This window comes from Vipera ursinii (assembly GCF_947247035.1).
Source record: "Vipera ursinii genome assembly, chromosome: 1".
Lineage (NCBI taxonomy): Eukaryota > Metazoa > Chordata > Lepidosauria > Squamata > Viperidae > Vipera > Vipera ursinii.
Genome location: NC_139512.1, coordinates 337720979 through 337740568, shown reverse-complemented (window position 1 = coordinate 337740568; position 19590 = coordinate 337720979). Strand labels below are relative to the sequence as shown.

Here is a 19590-nt window from a genome sequence, read left to right as displayed (position 1 = left end):
AGAAAAGCTGCAGAAATTTACCAGGTAAACTGTTTGATCAGAGAAATAAAAAATAAATTTAAACTGGTATGCAAACCTGTACATAGTCGTGCCTCCTAAAAATCCATGAGGGGAAAAAAAACAACACCCAGCAGCTTTTTGAAAAATCTTGGACAAAATATTTCAATTATCAAAATGTATTCTGAATCTTACCTACAAATTTCAGGTAAGGAAAGGGTAGTAGGGAAAACTCACATAAACACTCTGTACAGGTAAATGTGAAATTCCAGAGTCTGAATCAGAAAGAAAAATTGACTCCCGGCTGAAGGTTTGTGAGTCAGGCGTGGCTGAAATCTATTTTCCAAAAACAACCTAAAAATCTTGCTAAAAATCCAGGAAAAATTCTGGAAACACCTTTTGGATATGAGTAGTCTCCCCTTCTTTCAGCAAACATAGGCATATCTAAGCAGTATGCAGGATGGCAGTTGCTTGAAACAGCAGATATCCATCAGAAGACTGCATTAAAAACACAGTGCAATCATTCTTCAAAGACGAACGGCCCAGTGGGATGAAGTAAACTTGAAAAGTTCTGCAGAGCTCTTGAAAAAGTCTTCATTCCCAAAAACCACAACTGGCTTAGCTCCTGGAAGGCAAAAGTAGTTCGTAGCTTGTGCTCTTGGCTTCCCTCCCCTAGGACTACAAGCACTTTCTACCTGCTGACACAAAGTGAGGGTGGAGCAGCCAAAGGCAATAACTCCACCTCCTGAATGTGGTTTTGAGAGTTCTTAGACTCCCTCTCCTGATTGAGAAGTAAATTGCACTTAACATTTGCTTCTTTTTGACATGAATTGGCTAACTTGTCTATATGAGCAAGATTCACTTGCTGCTTTTCCCAAAGAATTATGTACAGAGAAATGGAAAAGGGAAATAATTTGATCAAATGTTTGTTTCAAGATTTTCAATATGACACTTTCAATTACACTGAAATTAGAACTACAGTAATTTCATAGGATTGACTTATAAATGGAATAGCTAAAGTCTGCAGCTAGCTTTTCTTCAAGTCTTAATTTTAGTTGTGTTGTTTTTTCCCAATAGCCACTGCAAGGAAGATTTTAGGTAATGCTGATTTTTAGAAATCTGGAATTCAGCTATTACTGTCTTCTGACATCAGCTGGATGAGTAATACCACAGGCCAGACAGGAAACTTCAAAGCAAGATTACCCATTTGAAGCTGTAATTTAGGATGTGGTTTAATTCCACTGGGTACAACATTCAGGTTAGTAGAAAGTCAAGTATTCAATAATGTACAGAACTCCATGCGAAAAACCAGTTTTGCAATAATTTTATTTAGATATGGAGAAAATTCAATTTTCTTTAAATAAAAGAAGGAAAATATGGATATTTGATGTTTTGATTTGTTCTTATTATAATAAAGATCTCCCATTTCTAGGCTGTTACCCGAATTTTTTCTTTTAAATTGCTTACTGTATAGTGTTAAAAATGACTATGTGGACTGTCCTTTCACTTTAGTACAGTTTTGAGGGTGTAGTGATTTAGTACTTAATTTTACTCAAATGAAAATCAAATACTTTACTCTCATAGGGCTATAAGATCTAAGCAGCAAAAATCCTGATAACCATTAGATGACAGCATATGGATACAGGAAATTCAACCTGTGTTTTGCTATCTATTCTGGATTTTTGCCAGAAAATCTGGTAGTCCTACTCAAGTATCACTACTAGCAAACACTGGACTTCTTTGGAGTAATCCCTTTTATTATTTATTAATAGAATACATTTTAGCTGAAAACTGTGAAAGTACTGAGAAGGTTGTTCCAGATAGAGTTAGGCTGAGTATTAGCATCAAGCAATATTGTAGAGATTTCTACAATAGTCTGAATATTATTCTCTCTTTTGCCAGTTTCAATATTCTTTCTTTTGTACAAATGCTTAAGAGTCAAATAACCGAGTCTATAAATATGGTAGGAGATCCAGCTCCTTGGCCTCATTTTCCAGTTAGTTTACAGACAGATGTAAAGATATAAATATTGCCATTTCCAGACTGAGCCTTAAAAATAGAGGCCCATTTAATTGTTTGTTATTAATAATTTTGAATTATTAATAAAGCTATGCTACAATACAAATATTTTCTGTAGTCCAATCAGGTGTGATAAAGAATGAGCTTCATTTGCAACATTTATTTGAATCTGCAACAGGCCTGAACTAAATGCCTATTTTTAATTTGTCAGGACTGATATACAAGCACCTCTTACCATTTTTTAAATTCAGAGACCTTGCTAAGTATTCTCCCTGCTTGTGTAGCATTTTATTCTTCACTTAATTTTCTTATCTTACAATTAGACTGAAATGTATATAGATGGACAAATGGAGCCTCTGACAATTGATTGTGGAGTTATCTCAAAATAATCAGTATATCAAAGCAATGGAAGCTTTGCAAGAAATAATACATTACTGTCCTACAACTCAATATGAGGCTATAGCTGAGTTTGTGTGATTGACTGGTTCATCCTGCCTTTCATTGAGAGATAATGGATATAAGAAATCGAGGAATTGCAGAAAGTCAACTGGAAAAAAAGATCTTTCAGATCTGAGTTTTTTGGGAAGTATATTCTTATGCATTTTTCAGAGTTCTGGGAAATCAAAACAGTCTTAAAACACATTTTCGTCATGCTACATCATTTGCATGCGTTCAAATTACAACATAAATACATTCGAGTACAAAGTCATTACTCTTTAAAATCTATTGACAATAAATATAATCATATTGAATAAGTTAAATAGCTTGCCAAGGCAATTAAGCTAAGCAATAAAACAACATAAGCCTTAACATTTGTTTTATATTGGCCTAGAATGAGGAAATTATTAAAACACAAGAATGTACCATTAACATAAAATATCCAGCAGCTATTAGGGATGGAACAAATGAAGAAAGAAAAAACCTGTTGTGTAATTAACTAGAAAATGAGATAAACATTCTTGAAATGAAATCTGAACAATCCTATGGGGACATTTGCGGCAGCTGTTTGAAATACAGCTTTTCCACTTTTAACAGATTTGGACAAAAAAAATTATTAATTAGATGAAACAGGTTAAAAAATAATTTAAACCTATTAAAGGGGTGTATTAAAAACAGTGGTGGGATTATTTACAAGTGTAACAAAAATGAGGAATGGAAGAGAGTTTTATTTGTCATAACAGTCCCCAAAATACTCCTGGAATGAAAGCCACTGCTCTTCCCCAGCTGGCTACTGCTCTGCATTTGTACATACTTTCCACCAACTTCTCACTCCCTTAATTCTTCTTCCTTTGGAAAATGCTCTTGCTTGCAAGCCACATCCACTAGCAAATGTAGATCTAGGAAGAACACAAATGGCAATCCAATATTTATTCTGTAGTTTGGTTCTTAAGATGTAAAGTACATCTTAAGAGATAGAAGATGTACGTACCCCTGTCTGCCTTAACTAATGGGGTTCCAGGCCCATATTTGCCAGCTAGAGTTCCCCAGCAGCTGTGGCAGAACAGAGTTTCAGTGAAAAATTAGGTATTTTCTTTCTTTGCTACATTGAACAGATACAAATTGATAGGGGAAGTCTATCAATGGCCACTTACAAATCCATAGCTGCAGATATATATTTGTGTTGTCTCTTTGTATTATGTATACAGGTAAATAGTTAATAATTATAATTAAGGAATATGGGATGGGTATATAACATCAAGACACAAGGGAATACAGTCACTGCTAAAGATCACATCTTCATTGGCTTTAGTATGTTATCTGTAACACCAAATAAAGGTAGTGAGTTGAAATTAGACTGTTGCTTACATCAAGCAGACATCCTTCTCAGAAAGGCAGCAGATAAAGCAGAAACATAACAGATTGAACTTGCAGAATAGTATTACTATTTTTATTTAATATGCATGTAAGTGCAGTCCAAGCAGACAATAAAGAAATCACAGCATACTATGTATTTCAAGAAGAGACAACTGATTAGCAAGCAGTATAATGTTGTCAACCCATTTCCAAATATTCATCAGAACAAGGAAGGTTGCTCTTACAATTTTTACACTCCTGAAACAAGACTTCAAAAGCCAAAGAATTCATGTCTCCAAAGAGAAATGTAATTCCTGGACAAAATAAAGTGCAATCAGGGAAGAAATTATTAAAGTCACAACCATCATGATGCCAAAATGATGGAACATACATTGTGATGTCATGATGTAAGCTCCATCCTTTCATACTGATATCACTACAGTGTGCAAGTACATAAGAACAGAGTTTGCAATGGTGATGTGACAACAATATTTTGTCAATTGTATTCCTACTTTGCAAATGATTATTGTCCAAATACCAAAATTTCCTCAGCAAAACAAACTCTTGGAGATGCAATTACTATGGTGATTAGAAAAGAAAATGGCAAGAATAAAACCTATGGCATGTAAGGTAAGGATGGGGCTTTCTGCTAGACATATGTAAGGCTCTAAAGTTCCATTCTGTCCTGCAAATCTGAACTGAGCAGGCATAAATGACACTCAAAATCATTTTCAGCTCTTTGACTATATCTGGATTGTAAGGTTAAGAAATCAGACAAAGTTCAACAGATTATATATTTTGTTATCCCTCCATTCTAATACTCAAATTCCCCTTCAGTTCAAATCCTACACGTCTTTTAAACATAGGCGGGACTAAAATATATATGAAATTTTGCTGCACATCTCTTCAGAACCGCATGAAGGCTGTTCAGTGTTTATTATGAGGAATGATCAATAGTGCATTAGTAATTGGGGGGGGGTTTAACCTGTCCCATGTTAATATTTCAATCTTTGTACAAAAGATAAGTACAATTCATGTTAATTATCCCTAATGCTGGTGTCTGAGGAACTAGCAGAAACAAAATTCCTCTAAAAATTGAGGAAAAGGAAAGCATTAAGTATTTTAATGTAAATAAATTTATATGAGAAGACACCGAAAGCCTACCATTCTTACCAGGGGATTTGCCCTTCTGTGAACTGCTCCTTCTTTCTCTGCATTTGGTTTGGACGGATGAAACTGAATCTTTGGCACATTTGCTGAGAGGACCCACCTCTGAAATGAGGAAACCAATTTGTTCTGAGGATGCAAGAGTCTCTGATGTATTTGTCTCACACTTTATATTAGGATCCTCCTTATAAAGAAGTAAAACACATAAATAAATAATACATTTATTTTAAAAAAAATTAGATAACAGCGGCACAAGTCCTTGAAGCCCTTTCTCCACAACATAATATTTATTTCATTACTATTCCAGGGTCCCAGGATGGCCTATTTGTTTTCCCACACATAATGCCATAACAAAGACTTAAGAAGGATAAGTGGGAAGCCTGTTATCCAAGATTTCTTTAAAAAGGCTACATGTGCAAGAGCATATTCAGAACCACCAACAGAATGTATGGGCTATTGTGGAAAACGTTATCTTTCAAAGAACAATTTACCCTTAAAATTAGCCCCATCATCCTAATTATCAGTGTCATCCAAACAGACATCATCACAGCAATAATGGTAAAAATATTTCGGAAACACAATTATTTTCAGAACAACATATTCTTCACTATTCTCTATCATTATTTAATGCCTTGAATCATGACTAGTTCATGACTTAAGTTTATCTAACCCTACTTGCCCCATAAAATATTAAATTTATCATCTCAAATTAACTAATTGGAGGGGCTTTCCAAGAACTGAACCCTCACAATTGGTAAGGAGTTACTGAATATAGTTTAGGATGCTTTATGAACCAAAGTAAACAAACCATAGTTTAATGCAACTTTATACCCAGGGAGGGGTGCCTGGTCTAAGGCAGTCAAGTAAAACTTTCATGGTTGAGGATTTGAGTTCAGACTTCCTTAGTTACAATTTGACCTATGATCATGACAATAATCTTAATATTATGACTGCAATCTTGCAGTAAACTTAAGCTGCTTTTTAAATTAGCCCATTTTCTGAGTTTACACAATTCAGTCAACAATAACTAATGAAACTAGCTGGGTTCACACAACATGCTGAGTGAAAAAAAATCTAAGCAAAGTTAATATTAATGAAATATTAACCTTAGAAAGTTGTGTAAACACAGCTGCTAGTTTTTAACTGACCTGTCTAGTATGTTATATGAACACAGCTGAATTTGCTTAATAAAACTTAATAGTGAATATACTATTCAGTTGTGTTAATTATGCACATTAAGCAATATTTCTATTTATAATTTTGAAAATCAATTATTTGATGATGCCATGAAATATATTATTTTAATTCTAATTTAAATATTTGCTTACTATGGAAGAACATGGAGATGAGATTATCAGTCCAGAATATATCATAGTTTTTACATTGCTCTTACCTGTGGCTGACTGAATGGAAGTTCCTCTTGAACAAATACCATGGAAGACACTGCAGAAGACTGGTTCAGTTCTTTGACCTTTGCTGATGTTTGTGGTGTGACTGTAGGCTGCTGCACTATTTGAGTTGTGGTATTCTCCACAGGTTCTGTGGTATGAATAGCATAGATAAACTCTGGAGACTGTGGCAAGGAGCAAGCTATAGCTTGTTCAGACTCTACAACAAAGGATGTGATATCTGAGCCTACAGGTGTTAGAGGTTCTAAGTGGCTGGTCTGACCTGAAGAAGCTGTATCACTATTCCCTGAATTAACTATTAATTGCTGGTTTCGATTTGACTGTGAAGTTGGACATTGGTTCTCCACTGGTTCTACTTTTACCATTTCCAGCTTTGGGGATGAATGCATTTCATCAACAATCTGGAAGACGGCTTCTAGATTGACTTCTGTCTTCTTGTTTTCATCAGAGGTGTTGCAGGACCAATTAGAAGGCAAAAATTCAACTGGATATGAAGATTGCATTGGTGGATTCTGGTTAAACACAGACATTTATTTGTACATTTTAGCACTGCTGAGTAAAACAAGACTATATAACCCATAATACATCTATCTTTAGGATACGCTGTCTATAATACAGTTACTTTTGAAAAAAATACAAAGAATCTGAAGTCTTCATTAACAAAATTTAATTCTGGTGTCCTCCTTGTGACTTATCCCTAAAACAAAAAGCTATAATAAATAAGCAACTAACTAAATATTATTTGAATTTAATATAACAATATTACAGCAGAGATTGAATTTAAACTGGGCTTTCTGACATTATTCTTCAGATATCTTGGAAAAAAGTATTGTGTGAACAATTTTACTTGTGTTCAGCCACAGATATAATAAACTTGTGACCAAGGAGGAATAAATCTGATGTTTCTTAAATTTACTTTTTAATCTTAATGCCATACAACTAACTACTAAAAAAGCAAAGTGAATTTTCAAAGCTTCACTATATGACATGCCATCAAGATCAGGTTTTAGAAAAGCATACAATATATTGCATTGGACATGCCTCAAATAAGACACTGGAACCTAGCCAATTCACCTGAAAATAGCTGCAGTGTGTATAGATTGAGGCTGCAGGACTACCACAACCACTTAGGGGATCCATGTGGGTAGGTGGAGAACAACACTGTAATACAGCTAGAAAGAAAAGAAGAAAAAATTAAAAGGCAGAAATGATATTCCCAGTTAATTAAAATGATTTTCTTAATTGCATTTAAATACTATTATAGTTCTCCTAACTGTAATCTAGCAGTGGATTATGGTATAGGATCAGCAGAGATATGCCACAGACCTATATAAAAAGCAGACAAGATCTGAGGATTAATCCCTTCCCTTCCCCTAAGTAAATGATTTATATGCATTAAAAACATTGAAAGGATTCCATAAGTATAATAGGAAAACTGGTAAAATCTACTAATACATCCCTTCTCCCAAATCAACAGCATGCCTTGAGAATCATAGTGTGTGTTGATGTAGACCAGCCCAAGCACAAGAAACGTGGAAAAAGACTCTAGGGCACGCATGTCAAACTGCCGGCCCACGGGCCAGATGCATCACGACAAAACTGCGCCCTCCCCCTTGCTGGCAATGGGGAAAAAGTCACAATACGTTGCACAACGTCACGATACGTCGTGCAACGTCACGTGACGTCGCGAGTTTGACATGCCTGCTCTAGGGAAATTCTTTATTAATCCAAGATTTGTGAATAGCTATGTTCAGAATTGGATTGCCAAACACAGTTTTGTAAGGAATTGTGCCTTCTAGATCACCTTGTCTTAGAGTCCACCATTGGATAATGTGTCTCATATAAAGCAATTTTTGAGTCCATGAAAACAAATATGTGCAGGTTTTTTTCACAATTACTAACCCCAGTTTATATAGAAAGCTAGTTAACACTCAATGATATTTTTTTGTAAACTTTTAAAGGCAGAGCATCACCAAGGGATATTGTGGAATTTATGAAGGCAATACAGGTAGTCCTCAACTTACAACCATTCATTTAGTGACCATCTGAATTTACAACAGCATTGAAAAAAGTGATTTATAAGTGCTTTTCATACTTATTACCATTGTAGCATCCCCATGGTCATGTGATCAAACTTCAAATGCTTGGCAACTGGTTCATATTTATGACGGTTGCAGTGTACTGGGGTCATGTGATCACCTTTTATGACCCTCTGATAAGCAAAGTCAATGGGGAAGCCAGATTCATTTAACAACCGTGTTACTAACTTAACAATTGCAGTGATTCACCTAACAACTGTGGCAAGAAAGGTCATAAAATGGGGTAAAACTCACTTAACTGTTCTGCTTAGCAATGGAAATTTTGAGCTCAATTGTGGTCATAAGTCAAAGACTACTTATATTGTATAAGGGAAAGAAAGGATTAGCATTTAGTGATAATATTCAAACTCACTGGATACTATATACAACTAATTTATGTTTCAAATGTAAATTATCAGATTATCATTCAGAAAAATTGTGTTGAATGAATCTTCTTTATTCTTTGACGTTAAACACTTTCCTCTCAGAGACTTATAATCCTACTGCTCAGAAGTCATTTTTAACCAAGTATCTGTTTATGACCTCTGTAGAAGAGCACAGCTTTGACAGCACTGATGTTTAAAATAGAACAGTCTGTCTGAACATTTTGTTTGCTTGTTGTGTTAAGGCAAAATCCCAGGGCTGTTTTAAATAATACAAACAGCAAAAGCTAATATGAAGTCCCTGCTAAAACTTCAGTGGGTGCAATGTAAACATTAATTAAATGTATTCCTTTGTATGATGACATATACAAGAAACACTGCATAGTTTATGGATCTGCACAGCAAGTTTCCAGGATTTTAGTCCATGATCAAAGAGTGTGAAGTAGACTCTGAATACATATGAAGTAGCTTTTAGACTTAAGTTACAAATCAATATACTACCATTTTCTGACATTATTGAAAATAATTGAGTATAGATTTTGGGGGTAGGTCACATCAAATATCAAGTATTTAAGAAGTAGCTGTGTGATTCCATACTAAATACAATTCTAAACTATAAATTTAAGTACGAATTAAATTATAAATTCTAGGCTAGGTTATTTTTCTTACATTTCCAGCTAAAAGAATTGTAGGTAGCTGCCATCAGTATTTTAGATGATAGATCTTGCTTTGAGACAGATGCAGAGATAAGAAAAACTGTAAATTCAGATATTTTTGGACTTTACTACTTCCTTCCATTAGCTGCAGGTGGCACAGCTGGCGGTAACAAAAGTTAGCTGTAATACCATATGTAGCAGGACATAGAAGCCCCAGGGCTCTTTTTATCTAAACAGCAAGCAGATTTGCCATGGTATATTATCAGGGATTTATTTATTTAGCGTACGGCTGGTCACACACAGAATTAAAAGCACTTCATATTTACAAGTTAGAACAGTTAAAACAATTTTTTTTAAAAAAAGAAGCAATTATAAAACCTTATCAGGGATACTATATCACAAGTCCTACACTGAAACAATCTACATACTATTGTTGTTGTTCTTAGTTGTGAAGTCGTGCCCGACCCATCGCGACCCTATGGACAATGTTCCTCCAGGCCTTCCTGTCCTCTACCATCTTTTGGAGTCCATTTAAGCTCACGCCTACTGCTTCAGTGACTCCATCCAGCCACCTCATTCTCTGTCGTCCCCTTCTTCTCTTGCCCTCAATCTTTCCCAGCATTAGGCTCTTCTCCAGTGAGTCCTTCCTTCTCATCAGGTGGCCAAAGTATTTGAGTTTCAACTTCAGGATCTGGCCTTCTAAAGAGCAGTCAGGGTTGATCTCCTCTAGGACTGACCGGTTTGATCGCCTTGCAGTCCAAGGGACTCACAGGAGTCTTCTCCAGCACCAGAGTTCAAAGGCCTCAATTCTTTGGCGCTCAGCCTTTCTTATGGTCCAGCTTTCACTGCCATACATTGCAACTGGGAAGACCATAGCCTTGACTATATGCACTTTTGTTGACAGGGTGATGTCTCTGCTTTTTAGTGTGCTGTCTAGATTTGCCATGGCTTTCCTCCCAAGGAGCAAGCGTCTTTTGATTTCTTGGCTACAGTCCCCATCTGCAGTGATCTTGGAGCCCAGGAAAATAAAATCTGTCACTACCTACATTTCTTCCCCATCTATTTGCCAGGAATTGAGAGGGCCGGATGCCATGACCTTGGTTTTCTTAATGTTTAGTTTCAACCCAAGTTTTGCACTCTCCTTCTTCACTCGCAACAAGAGGCTCTTTAGTTCCTCTTCACTTTCTGCCATTAGAGTGGTATCATCTGCATATCTTAGGTTGTTGATGTTTCTTCCGGCAATCTTAATTCCAACTTTTGATTCATCTAGCCCTGCCTTTCTCATGATGTGCTCTGCATATAAGTTAAATAGGCAAGGCGACAGTATACAGCCTTGCCGGACTCCTTTCCCAATTTTGAACCAATCAGTGGTTCCGTGTCCAGTTCTCACTGTTGCTTCTTGGCCCACATATAGATTTCTCAAGAGACAAATAAGATGGTCTGGTATGCCCATCTCTTTAAGGACTTGCCACAGTTTGTTATGATCCACACAATCAAAGGCTTTAGCATAGTCAATGAAGCAGATGTTTTTCTGGAACTCTCTAGCTTTCTCCATGATCCAGCGTATGTTAGCAATTTGATCTCTAGTTCCTCTGCCTCTTCGAAATCCTGCCTGTACTTCTGGTAGTTCTCGATCCACATACTGCTGGAGTCTAGCTTGTAGAATTTTAAGCATAACTTTACTAGCATGAGAAATGAGTGCAATGGTGTGATAGTTTGAACATTCTTTGGCACTGCCTTTCTTTGGAATTGGAATGTAAACTGATCTTTTCCAATCCTCTGGCCATTGTTGAGTTTCCCAAATTTGCTGGCAAATTGAGTGTAGCACTTTTACTGCATCGTCTTTTAAGATTTTGAATAGTTCAGCTGGAATACTGTCACCTCCACTAGCTTTGTTGTTGCTCAGCTTTTCTAAGGCCCACTTCACTTCACATTCTAGGATGTCTGGCTCGAGGTCAGTGACCACCTCATTGTGATTGTCAGGGACGTTAAGCTCATTCTTGTATAGTTCTTCTGTGTAATTTTGCCACCTCTTCTTAATCTCTTCTGCCTCTGTTAGGTCCCTGCCATTCTGGTATACATACTATACAGTACATTAATACATACTATACATTATTTCAGATATTGTTGGACTATTACTACTTCCTTCCATTAGCTGCAGGTGGCACAGCCGGTGGTAACAAAAATTAGCTGTAATACCATATGTAGCAGGACATAGAAGCCCCAGGGCTCTTTTTGTCTAAACAACAAGCAAATTTGCCATGGTATTTCTATATTATCAGGGATACTATATCACAAGTCCTACACTGAGACAATCTACATACTATACATTAATACATACTATACATTAATAGAAATTTGCATCTGTATTTTTATACATCAGATATTTTAATAGTTTTACGGTTGGATGGGAGGCTTGCTAGAGATTGTTGCTGCTGTTAAAACACTAGTCTTGTAAATTTTTTAAAACATGCTTTTGAATTTTTAATGAAATAAACTAATATTGGAATATGTTACCTGTTGGATAGTAAGCTTGAGAATATGGTACTGAAGCTGCATAACTGGTATATTTCTGGGAAGATGTGGCCATTGTCTGAGGCCCTTGTTGAATGTGTACAGATGTAGAGCTGGGCTGCAGAGTATAAGTTACTTCTGTTGGGAACCTCTGTAGCACAGGAAATGGAACACCTTTGTCTGAAAAAGTTGATGTCTCCACCTGACCTGGGAGCAATCCAAGTGAGTTCTGCCATGTTCTGGGAGGAAAAGGAGTCCGATCGGAACCTTTCAGTGGAAAAGCATTTTGGCTGTGAGATGATGGTGACAGATAGGAATAAGGAGATAAACTGTCTCGCCGAAAAGATCGATGAACCTGCTCTAAAGTCAATGGTGCTGAAGATGGAGAGGAAAATGAGAAATTAGATACATTATTAAACATATATCAGAAGCCACTAAGTCTTTAATATTGTATAATCACTGCTAAGCATATTTTTCTACAATAGTTTTAATCAAATAATATAGCAAACAATACTCAAAGAAGTAACTTCCTAGTCAGAATTAGAAAACTCTTAATTTGTATCAGTTGGCATATGTATGTGATTCTGAATAGGATTTCTTAAGTGAGCATTAGCTCTGCTTTGGATATCAAATCATTCCTAGAACATTACCATAGGATTAGGAAGAGCCTAGAGTGATAACATAACCTGGACCAAAGTACTGATTTGTCACCACCCCTTGATTGCTATGTTTAATTTGATACTAGGAGTATCCATTTCAGAATCAACTAGGATAGAGCCCTTTTTAATAATTATTAACAGTAATAATAATATACAATTAAAATAAAAACTACTAATTGAACCTCTAAGAAATAATCTGGGGAAAAAATATACCTAAAAACTGTTCATCTGGACCAAGGGAATAGTAGAGCATCAGATTATTTCACAAAATGAAGACTTTTTCTCTGTTTGCTACTTGCCATAACTCTGAAAGTTATGGCAATTAGACAAAGGCCTCAATAACCATCTACATAAATTATGAGTGTTCTTCATTTTCAAGTTGTGAAGAATGTGAGATAATAACTAGCAGCCTAATTAGATTAGAAATGGGGTAGAAATCACTACAGTTTTCTGTGCTATTATTTTAAAAATGTCTTAAGTGCAGGGTCAACAGAGCTTTAAAAATATTTTTACAATTTCTCAGCTATTGTACCCTTTAGGATAGATTCATATCAGGTTTTTATATTTATTTTTAAATATGAGTTTCATATTTTTTATATCTGATGCTATCTGTTGTGTCCTACCTGTAGTTGCCTTCAGTGACATGGATAACTATATAATATTTATAAATAAATAATGCAGTAGTCTAATTAGACATATTACTGTGGGTTGGTGCATCTACACCTATTGTTGACAATCACACCTCTATCAAACGACAAATACCTTAGGAATATTATGCTTGTGTGTTACTGCAATACATTCTATATGAAGCTATCTTTAAAGTGTGGAGAAATTACAACTGACCCAGAATAGGCAGTTAAGGAATTGTCACCTATTGAAAATATATGATTCTTTTATTAAAAAAAATACACTGGCTTCTCATTTATTCTGGACCAAGTATAGAGAACTGGTAATATCCTTTAAAATATTTTGGACCAGAATATCTGAAAGACTACCTTCTGCTGTTCAACAGCTTGAGGAAATTTTCAACAGAAATCCTGGTGTTAATATACTCTCAATAATAGTCTTGTCTGGAAAGAAAGCTTTTTTCAGTAGCAATATCTTTTTCCCACCAAATTAGATTTGTCATAATCATTGTTTTAGTCTTAGTTAGTTCAAATATTCTAAGAGTTACTATTATAAATAGTAACTCTTAGAATATTAGTATAAATAGTATAAATATTCAAATATTTAGTTCAAATATTCTAAGAGTTACTATTCTCTTATTGCTTTAACTTGCTAGGTGCTGTTCAGTTAAATTATTTAAATGATTACCTATAAATATAGCCTGGTTTTTTGCTGTTTTATCAAATCCTCATTTTATTATTTTACAATTGGTGGTGCAGGGGTTAGAATGCAGTACTACAGACTAACTCACTATTCATTCCAGGAGTTTGATTCTGAGTTGTTCAAGGTTGACTCAGCCTTCCATCCTTCCAAGGTCGGTCAAATGAGGACTCAGATTGTTGGGAGTAATATACTGACTCTGTAAATTGTTTAGACAGGGCTGTAAAGCACTGTGAAGCGGTATATAAGTGATATTGCTGTAAGTATTTTGTCAATGGTAATACCAGTAACACTCAGACTTATATACCACTCCATAATACTTTACAGCACTCTGAGCTGTTTACAGTGTCAGTATATTGTCCCCAACAATCTGGGTCTTCATTTCACTGACCCCAGAAGGCTGGAAGTCTGACTCAACCTTGAGTTCATCCTGATCAAACTCCAGGCTGAGGGCAGTGTGCAATACTGCATTCTAAGCATTGCACCACGAACGCTTTTTAAAATATTGTGAGCATTCTTGAGTTTGATTGAGGAAATGTAAAAAGGTATAAATAACAGGAGGGAAAAAATGTCAAAATTTCTACAAAACAAAAAGACAAGTAGAACTACAAATAAAGTAGGAAAGTGGCATCATATTGGTCTTTTCTTTCCAGGCATGCACTGGTAACCTGCACTGAAGTAGGAAAGAAAAATGTGTAAATAATTTTCATATGTATGTTTGTTGTACTGATTTCACACAATAAAACTGGTACATATGTATTTGTTACTTCTTGTGATATATATCGGCTTTTCTTACATTTATTTTTATTTTTTTATTTTAATCCCATTTATATCCCGCCCTTCTCCGAAGACTCAGGGCGGCTTACAAGCTTAGCAGTAGCCTTCATTCTATGTATATGCCTGCTTTCATACACACCCCAAGCGGCATTATTACCAAGTCAGCTTAATTGCCCCCAACAATCTGGGTCCTCATTTTACCTACCTCGGAAGGATGGAAGGCTGAGTCAACCTTGAGCCTGGTGGGATGCGAACCTGCACTAATTGCAGGCAGCTGGTGTTACTTAAGGAGGCATTAGCCCACTGCACCACCAAGGCTCCTTGAAATACATGGGTATGATATTTGTGTAGCAATATTGTTTTACATGAAATGATTCTAATAATGGATGCAGTGAAAAATGAGAATTTATAGTTCTAAGCTCCTTATAATGACCACCTATGTACTTCTTTCAGCAGTTTGTGAATTTCTTCCTTTTCTTCTCTGTGATAATGGCTCTAAATGAAAAATAATATACCCTATTAAAATGGGGATAAACCTGTGGAATGCCTGCTCCAGTGCTCTCCCTCTTGTTCTTTTTGTTTCAATTTTATTCACCTGCTAGTAATCTCCGATTGATCTTGATGAATAATTTAATCTATTTTCATCCTGGTCCTATGACTGACAAGTATTATTTAATGTTTCTATAGCCATAACAAAAGGGGGCACATTGGCTCAGCGGTTAAAGATACTGAGCTTGTCAGCCCAGGTTTGAGACCCAAGTGCCACATGGTGGGGGTGAGCTCTCTTTACTTGCTTCAGCTCTTGCCCATCTAGCAATTTGAAAGTTTGCAAATTCAAGTAGATAAATAGGCAGTGGGAAGGTAACAGCATTCCATGTGCCTTGGCATGCTGGTCATAGGACATTGAGTATGTTTTCTGATTTAATGCTGGCTCCCTCAGCTAAGAAACAGATGAACACCACCAGTTAGAGTTGGACATGACTGAATGGGAAAATCTTTACTTTTATCTTTATAGCCATAGCAACTAGTAAATTTGGTGCTCATTTATCACAGATATGCTCCTGTTTCTTCATATGTTACTGATTATATTACTGGAGACTTGAAAAAAGAGCTGCATTAATTAACAAAATGGTGGTAGTATGAAATATACACAACAGCAATTATTTAAAATATATATTGAAAAATTGCAAAAAAGGAATCACTACAACAAAAGATGGAGCAGATAGAACATGCATAAAGCATATCTCTTGTTCCAAATTATAAATTTATAAAAAGAATTGGCTGGATTCACAAACATGGTAAACTCAAACCTATTTTGTGATTTTTCATGATGTAAATTCAACAATTGGTCAGTTTATATAAAGATTTGGCAGAGTAATTCCAAGTGGGGATGATTATTCTGAATAATTTGTCATAGAGCAGGTGCAATATCTAAATGAATAGGTGAATCCTGTTCCTCATTGATTCTATCGGCCTTGAAAGGCACTGCACAACTCAAATCTGCAGAACAAGAGATAATTGTTAAAAACAATATTTTAGGCTTAACATTTAGCTTTAACCTTTTTTTGAAGCAGAGTGGATTCAGAATGGATTTTCTTTCTTTCAATAGGATGAAATAGGTAGTTATTGAAACATGTGATTTTGAGTGTTGTTTCATATTACAAGGATTTATCTGGGGATATCTTTAAAGAAATGTTCCTGTTCTGCAAACATTTATTTCCAAAAGAATTTTGTTGACTTCAATGAGATCTACTTTAAAACCTTACCTAGTAAATTGAAGTGGAAATTATGTTGCTAAAAATCTTATATCCACAGGTTTCTAACTACTTAAAGAATACAGGTAGTCCTCAACTTATGACAACAATTGAGCCCAAAATTTATGTTGCTAAGTGAGAAATTTTTAAAGTGAGTTTTTCTCCATTTTATGACTTTTCTTGCCACATTTGTTAAGTGAATCACTGCAGTTGTTAAATTAGTAACATGGATGTTAAGTGAATCTGATTTCCTCATTGACTTTGCTTGTCAGAAGGTCACAAAAGGGGATTACATGATTCCGGGACACTGCAACAGTCATAAATCGGAGTCAGTTGTCAAGCATCTGAATGGAAGTCATGTGACCAGGGCAATGCTGCAATGGTCATAAGCAGTGGTGGGATTCAGCCAGCTCGCACCACTTCAGCAGAACCGGTAGCTAATTTTTTGTTGCCCAGGCCCAGAATGGACATCTGGAAGCAGCATCCACACAGAGAACCGGTTGTTCACATATCTGAATCCCACCACTAGTCGTATTAAAATTGGTCATAAGTCACTATTTTCAGTGCAGTTGTAACTTCAAACGGTCACTAAACAAACTGCTAATTTGAGGACTACCTGTGTAGAATATGCATGGCAGACTAAAGGACTATCTAAGCACCAGACTTCAACATAGAAGCGTATGGATTTTGAATTGACATTGGATAACCAAAGATTTGAACCAGGGCCCTTGGGTGATTCATGCTGCTTGTTAGTGACAACATGGCTTTATTCGCACAATACTTAACTTGGTTACAGAAAAATCATTTTCTGATTCATATAATACATTGAACAATTGACTTAATCAGTGTAGCTTTGAAAACACACTAGGCCACATAAAACCTAATGGAAACTAGTAGTAATCAAGCTTAATATATTGTGCAAACACAACCAATAGAACTTTAATTGATCTGGTTAAGTGTGTTTTGTGAACAAAGCCAGTGAGTTATAAGTTTATTCCTATAAGATACTAAAGAGCCAATCATATTTGACTGGATGAATCTTGGCTATGTGTTTCATACTTTAATATACAAACCCAGAATGCTAAGTTGAGCAAATAGTAGTCCAGTTAGGGTAAAAATGATATATAAATACAGGTAATCCTCGACTTATGACCACAACTGAGCCCAGAATTTATGTTGCTGAGAAATTTGTTGTGAGTTTTGATCCGTTTCACAACTTTTCTTGCTACATTTGTTAAGTGAATCACTGCTGTTGTTAAATTAGTAACTTGGTTAAGTGAATCTGGATTTCCCATTGACTTTGCTTGTCAGAAGATTGCAAACGATCACATGATCCCAGGACACTGCAACCTTCATAAATATGAACCAGTTGTCAACCATCTGTAAATCACGTGATCATGGGGATGCTGCAACGGTCATAAGTGTGAAAATGATCATAAGTCATTTTTCCCAGTGTCGTTGTAACCTAGGTCACTAAAGAACTGTTGTAAGTCAAGGACTACCCGTATCAGCCATAAGGCCACAGAGAAAGCTCACTACTAAAACTAAAGGCGGTAACTCTTCATTGTTTTTTCTTATAAACATTTAGATGCTCAGGATGAAATGGGAGAGCTTCTGAACATGCTTTCTCACTGAACTGGGGCTGAACTCTGGCAGACGTGTTCCTCAAGGTGCACTCTGCAAGCGTTCAGTATCATGTCCCCAATACTGAACTTTTATTGCTATTACAATATTGTTGCTATTGTTAGTATGATTCTCATTGCACAAGGAAGAAGGTGCAGTTCTGTTGACGACAATCACGCCCTCCTCTCTCACCAGGCTTGTTGTCGTTGTTCTTGGCGGCTACGGCCCCTGCATGTGCCGGCGGGGGATTGTGATGGTGCTGATGTTGCTGGCTGAGGAGGGCCTCGCCACCGTGAAGGGAGGTGCTGAGAAGGCGCTGGAAGCGGTTGGGCGGCCGGCTGGTGACTTCCAGGCCTGCGGCGAGCTTGGCCTTATTCGCGCTAGTCAGGCGTTTGAGGTGCACCAACAAATCGGGCCGGTCGCGGCGAAAATGCGGGCTGTGAAAATGGTGCAAGGGGCCGCCGGGGGCCGAGGCGCCTGCGGTGGATCCGCCGCCGGACGAAGATCCTCCGCTGCCTCCCGGCGGACCTAGCACCACTTTGCGGAAGCCGTACAAATTGAGCTGCCGGATGAAACTAGTGAAATTGGTTGTCTTGAACAACTCCGGCGAGGAGGTGGACGACGAAGACGGAGACACTGAAGAGCCGCCGGCAGCGCCGACGCCATCGCCCCCCGGGGCGCCTCCCACCGCGACGGCCATGCCGCTGCCGCCGGCGCCCAGAAGCTCGGCTTCGAACAAGGGCTGGTCGATGAGGAGTCCCTCGCCCCGGGCGTCCCAGCGGATGGAGCGGAAGCGCGGGCTGTTGACGAGGCGCCACAGCTTGGCGGGGAAGTTGTTAGGGTTAATGGGCGCGGCCGAGAGCAGCGGGTCCTCCATCGAGGTGGTTCGGTCTGCGGGGAGCCGCCAGACCTTCTAGGCCGCCTCGCGCCCGTTCGCCTTCTCTTCCAGCCTCCCCACCTCAGTCCAACGGACGGTGGAAGGCCCGCGTGAGGCCGACCGGCTTTTTTCCAACGGACGCCGCCGTCAATCATCGCCGCCGTCGAGGCAGAGCGGGCTGACCGGGCTGCTTGGCGGCGCGCGCTCTGGCTACCCACTCCCGCCAAAAGTCTTGGCCGAAGGTGCTATGCTGGCGGCTGCCCAGTTTCTGCCTTTCAGCGTTTACCTTGGCGAGGAAACAGTTAAAATCACACGCCCCTCTTGCTGAAACCAAACCCTTCACAACAGCACAACAAAACGTCCACACAACGCGCTTAACCTGGTCTCTGGCTAGTGGTCTTGGTGGAGAGCAGAAGATTCTGTTGCCAAGTGCCACACTTGGCTTTGATATCCATCCATTTTGTCCTTGATAAGAATACGTAACTTTAAGAAAAATATAAATAATAATATATAATTATATATAATGCTTTTGCAGAGGACAGAAACTTTGCTATCAT

At 37.5% G+C, this 19590-nt stretch overlaps 1 protein-coding gene across 1 annotated transcript; it reads right to left on the bottom strand.

Moving 5' to 3' along the window:
* Positions 1-3282: 3282 nt before the first annotated feature.
* Positions 3283-19033, bottom strand: HSF5 (heat shock transcription factor 5; the record flags this gene model as incomplete). Its single annotated transcript, XM_083353778.1, has 6 exons — positions 3283-3353; positions 4984-5161; positions 6371-6898; positions 7461-7558; positions 12021-12392; positions 18349-19033. 6 exons carry the CDS (start codon positions 19031-19033, stop codon positions 3283-3285), a joined length of 1932 nt encoding a protein of 643 aa, XP_083209904.1.
* Positions 19034-19590: the final 557 nt, after the last annotated feature.